The sequence below is a fragment of the Parambassis ranga genome, chromosome 13, assembly GCF_900634625.1.
Source record: "Parambassis ranga chromosome 13, fParRan2.1, whole genome shotgun sequence".
Lineage (NCBI taxonomy): Eukaryota > Metazoa > Chordata > Actinopteri > Ambassidae > Parambassis > Parambassis ranga.
The window spans coordinates 22,924,576-22,938,728 of NC_041033.1; the positions used below are offsets into that span (position 1 = coordinate 22,924,576).

A 14,153-nucleotide genomic window follows, 5' to 3' on the forward strand; every position below is an offset into this window, starting at 1 on the left:
AGCTGTTATTTTTACTTAAAGTAGAAATACATAAAAAATACTTAAGTACAGTAACAAAGTACAAATACTTAGTTACTTTCCACCACTGCATTCAGCTAATGTCCAGTTAACTGAAGGAACATTGTGAATCAGGAAAACAACAGATTTACTGAATATTGTTTGAAAATGTTTCATCATGAAACCAGCGCCTTCCTGTGAGGTCTGTGTCCTTGTGTAAATGCGGCTCCTCTCTGTGTTTGTGAGGAGGCCGAAGTGAATGTCTGCAGTCAAGGTTGTTCTTTCTTCTGAAGCTTTATGTGTTACAGTGCCATTGCCTTGGGCGTGGATCCTGCATAATGAAAAGCAGGCGAGATCCAAGATAATTGCAGTTTAAATATGTCAGCAGGAATCCTTTAAGGGTCTGAATAATGCAGCACTCATAATGACATGAAACACGTTAAATGTCACACAGGATTGTGTGACCTGAAGTGTGGCCTCTCTGTCGGTTCATGGCAGCTGTGTGAATAATGCAGCGCCCACAGAGCCACTGACAGAGGCGTGACACTGAACCCAGCCATCACCGAGGTCACGTCTGTATGCATGGCTGAGAGCTCCACTGGAACATGAGAACATGTGTGGACACTGCAGTGTTTTGTAGGTTTCCGGTTTGATGGCCTGTCGGTCACACTGTGACACACGAGCTCTCCTTTAGCTCGGAGTTTCTACATATAAAATCCAGGAAGTGATGCAACAAGAAGCCGCCCCGCTGTCCGAGTGTTGAGTCTGAGGAACCCTGGGCTCTGAGCCACTTCCTGCCATGTTTACAGTCTGGACAACTAACTACATGTATACCACTGACCGTCTTCACTTACAGTAGTCAACAAGTGGATCAAACAAGACAAGAACAGATATTGTTCAGAATTCAGAACAGCTTTGGTGAAAATGTTTGATCCACCTGATCAGAATCAGAATCACTTTATTTAATGGGAAATTCTTTCTGTTACAGACAAATAGAAATCAAAGATAAATTGAAATATGAAATATCTAAATACCTAGACAGTATTTAAATCCCTGAGTTGTATCTAAAGAACATATTTACTCTGTATAGAAACCTTTACACAGTAAAGAGCCTGACATGAATGTTCCAGTATGAATGTACAGTGTCTGAGTGACTGTCACAGTTCAGAGTTCAGTAGTTTGATTGACGGGCAGGAATGACTTCCTGTGTCTCTCAGTGGTGCATCGTGGGAGTCGGAGTCTGTTGCTGAACGAGCTCCTGTAGCTGGTCAGCACAGTGTGGAGCGGGTGAGAGGGACGGTCCAGTATGTCTTTATTTTGACACTCCTCTGAGTGTCAGAGGAGGATGTTGTCCATGATGAAGATTCATCCAGGTCATAATAATATACTGCAATATTATTTTGATCCACTTCAGATGTTGACTGCTGTAAAAAGCCTAAAGTGATGCAGAGTTAAAGGGCTTGGCTGCTTTGAGTGACAGGAAGGTGTCATTTAGCCAATTAGCAAGGCTAAGGCTAGTTAAGGCTAGCACACAATGTTGATTTGATGATTTCCTGTATCATTATGACATCAGCCGTCCTCAGAGGTTATTAACCCTTAACGTCCCTTTCTCCTGTGGGATTGAACTGCTGTTCCTCACACAGGCGCTGTCTCTGCTGTGTCAGGTTCAGTTGAAGCCTGAGGCTGAAACATGATTTACCTCCAGCAGCAGGAAGGCCACGGGCAATAACAGTCGCTGTACATTTACTGTCTCTGTGTGGGAAAGAGAGAGAGCCCTTAGGCGCTCGTCCAGCCATTAGTCTGACCCGGAACGCCGCAGCACTTATAGACCAGACCTCTATAATAGACCTGCCGTCTCCATCCAGCACTCACAGACACACACTGAGACGCTGCTCTTTAGAAACACTATCTGTCTGTCTTTTCCTTTCTACGCTGCCTTCTCTCTCTTTCTCTCTGTCACACACACACACACACACACACACACACACACACAATGCCCACAGGGTCGGGGTTGGCTCTATAATTCCGTTCCTTGTCTCGTCACCTCTGCTCCAGTGTTGATAAATAGGAACTGCCCTGCACCACCTGACACCTGAATAATATATAGGACACACACACACAGCTGCACACGGACAAAGGACATCTGCAGGCACACACACACACACACACACACACACACACACACACACATTTGGAGAGAGAACAGAGCAACACGCACTTTATTCCTGTGCAGCTGTTTACACTCAGCTCAGTTAAGATCGTCCTCTCTTCAGGTCTGTTTTTACTGTTTGTAGTAAGTGTGTGTGTGTGTGTGCGCGCGCGTGTGCGTGCGTGTGCGTGTGTGTGTGGTTCAGTCCAGCATTAGCAGTGATCTCAGTGTTTCACAGGGTGGCCTAGTTCACAGCTCCTGTCTTTCTAAGCTCCATTATCATTCCATTGATAACGTCTGCCTCTGCAGCCCAGAGTTCTTTGTTCTTTTTTTGTCAGCCATCATCTCTGTCCTCGCGATCAGTCTTCAAAATTAGTTTAGGAAATCAGAAGAGGCTCCCCAGCATTGTGAGGGGGGCATCTACAAGTTCAAGGGGTTAGAAGCTCGTCTGATGTGTAGCAGGTGACATGAACACGTCACACAGGGCGAGTGTGGCCGATGCAGGTTTTCAGGAGCCGCCGCTCCCCGGGCAGACTCTCTGCTGTTTGTCTGGCCACAGTTTTTCGCTCTGATCCTCATCCAGCTGACGGATGAACCATCTGTCATCATCTACCACAAGCTTCCGCTTCAGCCAATCAGATCAATGCGCAAACACAAAAACTCTCTTTTACTAAAACCAAACAAACGATCAGCGAACCAGGGAATTGTCGGCGATGACTCAACACAAGCTCGAGGAATCACTTCCTGTTTCCTTTTATGAATGATGATTACAGACTGCTGCCACCTGCTGGTGTGAAGAGTTATTGCTTCTCTTGCAGAATAAACATGCTGGTCCAGTGTTGGTTGTAGAGGCGGCCTTCATCCTCTCTGGTTTCCTGTCGTCTTCCTGTGAAGGTGCAGTGGCGGTGAATTTATATCAGACAGCATTAAGGCTGGAAGCTGATGTGTGGTGAGGGCCAGCTCTGTGTGGGTGTGTGGTCTACATGTGCTTTGAGTCAGAACACACACAGTATAGTGAAGCTGCTGACGGCTGCTGGGCAGCAGTATGTGTCTGTCCTGTTGCTCACAGTGAGGATTGTTCTGCTCTGAATAATGTGAAGTCTGGATGTCCTCGTCTCTCCACCTTGTGTTGTCATGTTCGTTCTTTGTGTCTCGTCTTCCTCTGGTTTCTTTCAGCCTTCTCCTCGCTGACATTTCTTACCTTTCCTCCTTTTTCTCATCTCTTCTCCTCTCATTCTTCCACCGCCGTCTTCCTCGCCTCCCCTCGGCCTTTAATCTCACTCTCCCGTTTGATTTTCAAGTTGACAATTGAGAGTGCAGCTTCCCTCTCTGCTCCCTCATCTGTTTTGCTCTGTCTGTCTTCTGTGTGTGTGTGTGTGCGTGTGTTCCTTCTGCTTCTCTACTTCAGGCTTTTGTCATTGGCGACCCCCTCTCCTCTTTACCTGGTTATCCAGTTAGTTGTTTGTCTCCGTCTCTCCAGCAGAAGTCATGGAAACAGCAGCACTGTGCACTAACTGGGCCGAGAGCAGCACAGACATTAACATTAATCTTCCTCTGTGACTGAACAGGATGCAGAAAAATGCAGAAAGCAGAGATAGAAATCGACACTTCAAGACGTCCAGATACAGTGCGGGTTGAGTGGCAGACTGAAGCTCATCATAATAATGCAGCACAGATAAAGTCAGCACAAATGCAAAATGTCTTTACTGAAGACGAGCAAATTAAAACAAATGTCTTGACACATGTACTGCAGATAGTCACAGCATGGACAAATATGGAGTCTTACTTGGCTTTGGGGTGCTGTCGGGTGTCTGTGTCGTGAGCTTGTGTATAAATGTGTCTGTTTTCTGGAGCTTAGCTGCAAAGTCCACTTATTATCTTATTATCTTATTTTCTGGGAAAGCTCCTCTGTTCAAGTCCTGCTTAAACTGACCTTTGACCTCATTGTTGCAGTGACCGCTGTAGCTAACACCTGCAGTAAAGGCACTTATGATGCTCTACATGATGGAGCGTCTCAGTTCACCTTAGCTAATGTTTCTTCCTCTCTGCCCCCCCCCCCCTTCTCCAGGATGATTCCAGCCAACCATAAGTACTTCCTGCTCAGTGACCTGGCGTCGTCACGGGATTACGAGCTGTGCGTTTTGGCCGTGTATGACGACGGCATCACCGCCCTGACCGGCACCAAGCTGGTGGGCTGCGTGTCCTTCAGCACGGAGACGGAGTATGGACGCTGTCACTCCATACGAGACCAGGTGAGGGGTTAACAGAGCTTTCAGTGCTGCACACAGTCCTCTTAACTCATCTGTACAAGAATCTCCCTGACCTGCATGTTTCTGGTCCTTCCCTGCAGTTCCTAGGTGGGACCATGATCATCATCATCGGTGGAATCATCGTGGCGTCTGTGCTCGTCTTCATCTTCATCCTCCTGATGAAGTACAAGCTGCACAGTAACCACTACAAACAGAAAGCCGCCGCACGCCACGCCAACGTCTGCTCCCAGACCAACGGAGGAGGAGGAGCCGGGGCCAACGTCCTCGCTCTGCCGCCGTCTTCCTCCTCCTCTGCAGGGCAAGGTGAGAGGAGGAAACACAGGAGGAGGAGGAGACAAGGTGACCGGAATCCTGTTTTAATGGTCCGACCCCGTCTTGTTTTCCAGGTGGAGGCGCTAATAAAAACTCCCAGCCGTCATCATCAACAGAAGGGATGGGAGGAGCGTCTCTTCGAGGGACGACTGTAGTGGACTTAAATCCCACCCGTGATGACGATGCCATCTCCCAATAACACACAAGAAACTGTCCGCCACACCCACAGCCCAACAATCTCTCAGCCCAAACCAATACTCCACCTCCCTACCCCCCTTTTTTTGATTTGTTGCTGGTGCCTGGAGCCAGACTCCACTTAATGCTGAGGAGCAGCTCCTGTCATTGGTGAGTATCTGAGGTCAGGCTGAAGGAGGTGGGAGGGAGAGGTCTGAGCTTAGACTGACAGGGGTTTCAAGTATACGGCCAAAAGTATGTGGACATCCAGCCACCATATGTCTCTACAGTCCTGTGTGTGTGTGTGATTATAAATAGATTTGGTTAAACTTGGTGATGGTCAACACAGCTGATCACATGACAATGCTAGCAGATGAACCTAGTTCCCAAACTGGGGTCTGAGTCCCCCTTAGGAGACTGCCAGAACTCACAGGGGGTCATGAAGTCTGCTTTGATGTCAGACACTCTGAGCCCCGACCATGATGTCTGTGAGGGACAGACCTTCTGCTGCGGTCTGACTCTTTCAGGCTCTCGTTCTAAAGTGTAAATGAAATGAACTGATCGCCGCTAACATGTCCTACTCGTTTATTCTTCAGCTAGCTGTCCTTTGTGGTCAGTGATGGTCTTTACACACGGAGTGTGTCTCCGCCTGGTTTTGGAAACAAACCAAACACCTCATCTGTGGTACTTCCTGCCTCCCTGTAGTCATTTGTTTGGGTTTAATGAGTTGTTTTGATGCTCCTCTCCTCCACTCATTTGGTTTTTGAGTTCAAGGTCGTTTTGTTTGTCTGTTATCCTCCATCACAGTGTTTCTGTTTCTCCTGTGATATTCCTGCTCCCAATTTCACTCCAAATTCAGATGCACACTCTATTTTCAGATATCCTTCAAAATCCTCCGGAGGATTTTCTCCCCCTCCACACAATTTATGTTCCATTTCTCTTTTGTGTCTGAGTGATTCATATCAGGCCTGTGTGGCTGGACGGCCGGAGCCTGTCCCTGATCTCTGGCCCACATGTTCACACGTCCAGCCTCTGCCACCTTTCTAGTCCTGCCTCCAGGCACTTTTAACAAGGAAAGACTCAAAGACTCGGGGCATGTTGTCCACAGCAACGTTTAGACTTCATCTCATAATTACACACTCACTATGAGCCATTTGTTCTTTAATATCTACCACCTATCATCTTCATTGATGCAGGGAGCCAGCGAACGTCGCCTAAAGCTGCAGATGTATTCTCTGTTCAGCAGCAGAGATCTCAGTTAGCTGCTGGTTGACAGAGTGTTTGGGAGGAACAGTGGAAGACGAGAACACCTTCCAGATTTACATGTGCCGTATTTCACTCACCGTTTCCTGTGCAGATTGTAGTCCTCCTCAGCAACCAGCAGGAAGCCCTGATGGAGTCACATGTGAGCAGCAGTCACATGACCAACATTCAGAGTCTCTGTTCAATGGTTTGTAGCAGATTAGAGCTCCTGTTTTTTTTTTAGTTTTGCATATTTATTCCAGCTTATTTACATTTTTGTAAAATGAATAATCAGACTCTCGCTGTTGTGCTCACACACAGGCCTGACTTCTGTCTGCTTGTGGCTGTGGGGCTGTTTGAGCTGCAGCACTGATTGAACGTGAGACATTTTTGCAAAACGCCCAGAAACATCTTCTCAAGTGTGGAGTGTGACTGTGGCTGAGATGTGAGCTGTGGGGTCAACCTGTCTCTGTGTTCGCTGCTCTGCATGCACCTGTTCACAGCAGCAGACAGTGTGTGTGGCATCAGCAGCATACGGCAGCAAGATGCCACAAACTGCTCTGCAGATGAAGGTGTACCCGAGTTTGACAGCTCTGTTAAACAGACGCCGGGAACATGCAGCGCTGTTAATGAAGCAGCATTACAGCACTGTGGGCTCTGCTCTGTGCCGAGTCTCTGAACAGAGGTCTGTAAGGTAGCTGTGCTCTCACAGTGTGGAGATGTGAACTTTTCACACTGCACTGATGATACACACATTCATTCAACGCGCACTGACTGCAGTGTGGGGGAGACGGGGGAGAGACGTCGGCAGGTATCATCACCGGGAGCTCTGCACAGCCACCAGGCATCAGGGCATCATTCATGGCACCTTTATTATCCGAGGCTGGTGCCGAGCAGCAGCACGACACAGTGGCTGCACTGTCAGAGCTCCCCCCCACACACAGACCACCACACAGAGCCACAGTGACACCTGGTGGTCACAGTGAGGAAGGGCCTCAAGCCTTTAGGTTTACACATGTACCACAGGAAGGTGAAGGTGGTGCCATTCAGAGCTTTGACTCAAAGATGGAGTCAGTCCAAGGCGTTACTCTGCTGTAAATATCTAACTGTTCATGTTTCACTCATCCTCTGCAGAAAGCTGCACATCAGCCAGGCTGAACGTTGGTCATGTGACTGCTGCTCACATGTGAATCAGGACAGGACTTTTTGTTTTTTACAGAATCCTATTTTAACTGTTTTTATACACGTTGTATTGAATGTACATCTTAGTGTTGTAAGCACCTGAAACAGAGGATTATGAACCAGGTTTCTGGACTGTAGAGTCCTCGTGAAGACGTCCCTCTGCTCCTCCATCAGCTCCATCAGCTCTAACTGTTTGGTGGGAAGCATGGTTTACATGTGGTGGAGGAGCTCAGTGGGGGGGCTGTGAGGGTCTGACTGACTGTGTCTGCTGTGTCTAACGAGACAAGACTGGGGCACTGGTAGCTGTCTCAGGTAGTTGACATCAACATTACCCAGGTTATGTGTCCGGTGTTGGGTGCACTGATGATCTTCACAGCTGAAGGTTGCCGGCTGTTTTCGGGGTAACTTCACCGGCTTCACTTCAGTTTGAAAGGTTGCTTAAATGTCATTAAAACTGTTTTGTTGCTTCTTCTAAATAAATCATGCCTGTGCGCTTTAACGGAAAACAGTGAAATCCCAACCCAGGCTCTGCAGCTCGCTATCTATTTTTACAGGGAGCCCTTTGAATATAATTTGCAGCATAACATTGCCAGTGGCTTCATAAACCCTCCGACAAAAATAAAACAAAGTCTTTTTAATCTCTGTCTGAAAAAAGACCTGGGTGAGTGTGGAAGGGAAGTGGAAGGACAGATAAACAGGACGGACAGACTGTGGATTTATATTTGGTTAAGGAGAGAAAGAGACGTCCACAGAAAGACAGAGAGAGAGAGAGAGAGAGAGACAGAAGGGAGGATTATGGACTTAGTATATTTAGTTTGTGAGACAGGAGGAAAAATGAGAGAGAAAACAAGGAGCCAAACACAGAGAGAAAAGTACAGATGAGTCACTGAGCCCTGAGACAGTTATTGACAAGAAGCGATGGAGGGATAAAGAGACCCAAAATGAAAGCTCAGGGATGAGGGGGAGGTGGAGGAGGGCTGGAGAGCAGATTGGACATGAAGAGGACGAGGAGCAGCCTGCAAATAGAAATCTGAAGCACAGATTTTCTCTCAGCCTCCACATCATTCAAACAGGTGACTGTAGCAGTGTTTGAACCATGTGTCCATGTCCTTGTCTCTGCTGTGATTTTGGACATTTTAACATGGAGGTCTGTGGGGACTGACTCACTGATGGAGCCAGCCTCATGTGGACACCAGAGGACCTGCAGGTTCTTCCTCACTCAGCTTCTCTTTAGAGTCAGGGGTTGTTGTGGTTTTATGGAGCTTGTGGACCAGACCCACCCCAGTGTGGACCATTATTAGAGCCAAATACGTCTCACTTCTAGATCCGGACTCTGCCTGATGGTTGTTGGCCTGTCCAGATCTATCAACAAAGCAGCCGTGACATCATCCGCGGGTTATTTCTGGGGAGCTGTGTGTCCCTGTGGGAGGCCCCGTCCAAAACTCCTGTTTAATCCAAACACAGGCAAAGAGGTGGAGCTGAGGCAGGAAGCTCATGATGTGAGACACCAGCTCGAAGCAGCCAGCCCCCCAGAGGCCGTGGTGGGAACTGCAGCCTTTGACACTTGAAGCCAGATGTTGGCTGTTGTTGTGGACATGTGCTGAAGTCACAGATTTAAGGGCTCAACTTCACACTGGAACTTTAAATAAGTGCTGAGGGTGCAGGAAGGAGAGTTGGTGTGTGATGCGTCTGTTCTCCATCGGTCAGACAGATGCTGCTCAGGGACAGACGTCTCAACTCTCATCTGTTTTTCTCCTTTTTTCGGTGTTGTGTGTTTTTCAGATTTACATCAGCTTCACAGCGCTGGAGGGAGAAGAGGCGGGAGAGGTGAGAGAACTCCCACACACACACACACACACACACACACACACACACACTGGTAAACACACAGGTGAGAGGATGACCGCTCATTGTTCCAGCAGAGAAGCTGCATCCGAACATGCTGAGGGAGGGGGGGGTGGAAACATGCCAAGGAAAGACGCCATTAGCAGGCCTGGAGTCAGTCTGCCTTTAAGTGCTCTGTAAATATCGCCTTGCCTTAGTAAACAACATTATTCCTCTTTATTGGGCCATTATATAATGGCCTGATCCCCCACAGTATGCAGATTGGTGTCGCTCCATTATGTAAGCTCTCTCTGCAGTTATATAAACCTGCTCCTCTGCTCCTCTTCCTCCTTTCTTCTTGTCTCCTTTACTCATGTATTGCTTACTTTTTAATTTGTTATCCTCCTTTGTTTCATCCCCTTGTCTTCTGTCTCCTCCTCTTTCTCCTCTGTCCTTTTCTGTCTTTCAGTAACTTCCTCCCTTTCCTTCTTTTCTTCATCTCACCGGCTCCCTCTCTGTCTCTCCTCTTCCTCCTCCCGCTGTCCTTCTTTCCTCTGCACCTCTTCATCAGGACACAAAGCTGATTACAGACCAGTGAAACTAAAAACTGAATATTGAGAATTATCTTCATGTCTGAAGGCTTCTTTAACTTTTTATTTTATTTTTTGATCTTTTTTGATCGATCATGCTGCTTCTGGAAAAGTTTGTATTAGTTTCATCAGCTCTGTTTATGCAAACAGAAAAAAAGTTCTCATCTTTGAAGAAGCTCTGAAGCAGGGAGGCACACCTGAAATCAGCAAGCACTGTAGTACACCTCCTCGGCCACAAGAGGTCCTGCAAAGAGTACAAGAGGAGGAACACACACACAGTGGTTCTCTGCATATCTTCTGTTTGTACTGTTTCTTTTTGTTGTGTTGTGCCGCTCTCAGGTGGCTCCTGGTTACATTTAAGAACAGATCAGGCTTCGGTTCTGTTCCTGACACTGAGGCTGCTTTCACACCTGCAGGCTTCGGTCCATCAGACTCTGCTGTGACGATCACACTCAGAGCAAAACACCCAGACTGGATCTGAGTCATCTGGGAAACTCTGCTGCAGCTTTACAGACTCATCAAGTGGCTGGGAGGTGTGAAAGCAGCCCAGAGTGCCGGCGGGCAGACTGACCTGTACGTTGGATCCAAGCCTGTGATGTGCAGTGAGACCCCTGTGGTTTAAGTCTGAACACTGTGCCTTTAATCACACAGATCTGTCTTGTCTCCTTCAGGTGTCTCGTGGGTTGTGAGTCCTAAACATCAGGTATTTGGCCCACACACACACGCCCTCCGAAGCCACCCCACACAGAAGCAGCCGGAACATAACCTGAGGAGGTGCAGCCCACCTGCTGATATGCAAACGCCTCCACGCCGCCGGGCGGACATGTTGGATGCAGGTCAGTGGAGGTGTGAATCCTGGGATCGGGCTGGGAGCTCCTCCTCTCTCCTGGAGGATGCCTCGTGTCAGGCGGTCTGCCGGCGCTCTGGCTTTCTGCTCTGGGAACTTTCTGATCATGGATCACTCTGGATTCATGACACCTGTCTGTTCTCTGGTCGGTGGGTGGCACTGCTCTTCTCTTCCCCAGCATACAGTCATATGCCAAAGGATTACAACAGTATTATGACAGCATTATTAACAGAGTCGGGAGAACACGCAGACTTCCGAAAGCACACCTCCATGTTGGGCCTTGGATTAAAAATACAAGCACACTGTCCAAGTCTTGTCTGATAACAAACTTCTCTGGCACTTTAATCATATGTTGTATCCCTCTCTCTCTCTCTCACACACACACAGATGAACAGTGTATTCTGCAGTACTAACAGCCGTATGGCTGTGGAAGACTTAGATCATGTTGAAACAATGTGTGTGTTTGCGTCCATGGTGGGTCGGTTCTCTCAGTGTCGGAGTATTAAAGAAAAATAAGCTTGGTGTCCTGAGGGCGGAGCCTCGACCAGAGACTCCCAGCACTCGTGTGAGCAGCTCTGCATTCAGTGGTGAAGACGGTCAAATGTTAGTGACACTGGAGAGCGGCCGTGCATGTGAACACTGGTGACCCTGACCCTCAGTGTTCCCTGATCGCTGGTGCTGGATGCTGAAGTGTTTCCAGCAGGACTCACGCTGCCCCCCCCTTGCTGTTTGACAGTGTCTGTGTTTGTATGTGACATACACCTTACAGTCTTCGATGGTTTGATACCCATGATTTACTTTGAATATAACGGAACGACCACAATAAGAAAAAAACACAACAATGTGCAAAATGGGGATTTTATGCTTTCATAGATACAATTATGTGGATTTATAAAGAAATAAAAAGGTATTTTTCTTGGAAAAAACACTGATGATGTGTTATTGATCTCCAGGTTAACCAGTGATATAAAGAAGTGTTTAGTTTCTAATTCAGTCTTTAACATGACTGTACAGACACACTGTGTGTAGCAGCAGCAGCTTCTTTACAAAATGTGGAGTCAAAGTCGGTCTTAAGCTGGATCCATACTCCAGAGAACAGAGAACTCGCTGTTGACGTTACGCCCACAAAATGACGCCATTTTTCTCTCGGAGCGCCTGTTCTGCAGCTCTCTCGGACACATGGCCCGGGCAGAACTTTTTCTCTCAAGGCTGTGCGTCAACCATTCTGTGATTGGTCGGAATTTATTGTGGGCGTGATGAATGTGGAGCAAGAGCTTCTTCAGGTGCAGAACACACAGACAGAAGGAGGAAGCACAGCGACCATGGACAGTTTAGATGCTGCAGCTGCAAACAGCTGCTGGAAGGAGAAACACGGAGCACAGAGGAGAGCGTCTGTCCACAAGGTGGCGATAAAAACTAATCCCGGTATTGATCACGGCATTACAGTGGCTCAATGCACATTAAACACTGAGAGACAGGATGTATTATTGCAGACAGTCATCCACACGTTCACAGAGTTAAACTCACAGACCAGAGGTCTGCTACAGTCAGCTGCACTGATCTTCTATCTGTCGTCAGCTGTGCGCCCTCTTCCCTGAACATTATCAGCTCATTAGGCCAGGTAACCACGACTGTGCTCACAATTTACAACACAACTGCATTGTCAACCTGTTGTGTGTGACGTGCGCTGTGTAGGAGGCCGTATGAGGAGTTCTGCACACACACGTCTCGCGGAGTATGGTACCTCCGTGCCGAAAAGAACTTTTTTTTTACTCTTACCACCCGTGGAGCGAGTTCTCTGTTCTCGTGGAGTATGGAACAAGCTTAAAACATGATGTGTGTGTTTGGAGCAGTGAAGGTGGAGCAGAGTCTTTGACTGTAGAGATAAGTCAGTTCACTGTTATCTGGATCTGCTCTACCAACTAAATTCATCCATGACGGTTCAGCAGCGTGTGTGCTGCAGCCTGACCATGCAGGACTCATGTGAACACAAGTACCATCAAACATCCTGAATGATGGGAGGACAGTGAGACGATAGACCAGCTGTAGTAAAGACACATGACTGATCTTTAGTATCACACAGGTTATTGATTTAATATGTTGATCAACAGAACAGCAGCTTACAGAGTGTGCTGCTGCAGAGACTGATCCTGACTCTGGTTAATAACAGACTCATCAGCACTGGAGTTACGATAGTATCTGAAAAGTAAGTAAAAGATTCCAACACAACAGAAGAGCTGACAAATCCCTCTGACAGGTCTGGACCAGAGTCTGTCCCACACAGATCTCACACTCAGCACAAATCTCTCCCACACAGACCTCCTCTCATAACACCTCTGTCCTCCCTGTGAGATAACTTGTATTTTGTCCAGCAGCTCTTGGACCTGTCTCCTGTCTTCCATCTGTCTGTTGTTCAACACATGGTACTGACCGCTGCACTGTCTCAGCAGCTCCTGCAGGTTGGCGTCCTCTCTGATGAACTGCTCCATGTCGGTGTCCCCCAGTCGGTCTCCGTAGGTGAACAGCAGCATGGTGTGTTCAGAGACGTCAGGACTCAGCATCTTCTTCAGAGTCTGCAGCCCTCTCTGCTCCTGTTGGGTCAGCCGGCCCAGCTGCAGGGTTAGGAGGAGGACGTGAGGACCTGGAGAGCTCAGCTGGAGGGCTTCCAGTTCATTCACTGCCACAGATACAGCTCCACCTACTGCTCCAACTGCTGCTCCAACTGGACCAAATATTAATCCAACAGAACATCCAATAGGAGCTGCAGCAGCAGCAGTTGCACAAGGAACAGCAGCCATCAAAACTCTGAACCTGTTGTCTCTCTCCTCCTGTCTTCTTGCTTCTTCAGCATCCATGTCTGGATTTTCTCTCAGGAGTCATTCCATCTCTTCTTTTATGGCTCTCTCAGCCTCTTCAAACATTTCATTGGTGTAACAGCTTCCTCCATTTCTCTCAATCATTTCATTGATCTTCTTCAGCAGCTCTCTGACCTGAGAGGGATCTTTGTTTCTGTTGTTGAAGACATGATACCCTCCATGACACTGATTGACAAAGTCACGAACATCATCATTCTGACCAATGAATGTATCTATGGTCAGTTCTTCTTCTTCTTCCAAATCGTCTCCATGGGTGAACAAGGCCATCATGTAGTCTGCTGATTTTTCTCCAAACATCTTCTGGAGGATTTTCACTGTTTGTTTTTCTTCTTCTGTGAATCTGTTTGTTTGGATCACCACCAGGATCACATGAGGACCAGGAGCAGATAAACAGATGGATCTAGCGATCTCTTGTTTCACTCTCTTGTTGTCTTTGTCTTTGGTTTCAAACAGACCTGGAGTATCAATGACAGCCAGGATTTGACCTTCAAACACTCCTGTTTCCTTCTGACCCAACCAGAACAATCCTGACTGGTGTCGGGGTGAAAATCCCCTTGTTTATCTGATCACCTCCTATTTAGAGGTCATTAACTCTAACAGTAAGTTGTAACAGCAGCACTTAGCTTAATGCTAAACAAGCTAAAGTGACACAATGTGAAAGCAGACAAACAGTGGTGCAGTAAGGTGAGG

The 14,153-nt window shown here is 47.6% G+C and overlaps 3 protein-coding genes across 4 annotated transcripts in view; 2 read left to right on the top strand and 1 right to left on the bottom strand.

Annotated features, from left to right (window-relative positions):
- Positions 1-10,526, top strand: part of LOC114444609 (leucine-rich repeat and fibronectin type III domain-containing protein 1-like protein) — a 182,498-nt gene extending 171,972 nt beyond the window's left edge. The window contains exons 12-16 of the mRNA XM_028419325.1: positions 4,215-4,398; positions 4,497-4,719; positions 4,803-5,073; positions 9,109-9,153; positions 10,412-10,526. Of these exons, the coding sequence (XP_028275126.1) occupies positions 4,215-4,398; positions 4,497-4,719; positions 4,803-4,927 (532 nt within the window). The 3' untranslated portion in view covers positions 4,928-5,073; positions 9,109-9,153; positions 10,412-10,526. The remainder of the gene's footprint in view (positions 1-4,214; positions 4,399-4,496; positions 4,720-4,802; positions 5,074-9,108; positions 9,154-10,411) is intronic.
- Positions 1-14,153, top strand: part of LOC114444601 (scavenger receptor cysteine-rich type 1 protein M130-like) — a 902,860-nt gene that overhangs the window by 869,363 nt on the left and 19,344 nt on the right. The gene's annotated exons all lie outside the window — the stretch shown is intronic.
- The window catches only part of LOC114444595 (scavenger receptor cysteine-rich type 1 protein M130-like), a 493,351-nt gene that overhangs the window by 409,688 nt on the left and 69,510 nt on the right, over positions 1-14,153 (bottom strand). The gene's annotated exons all lie outside the window — the stretch shown is intronic.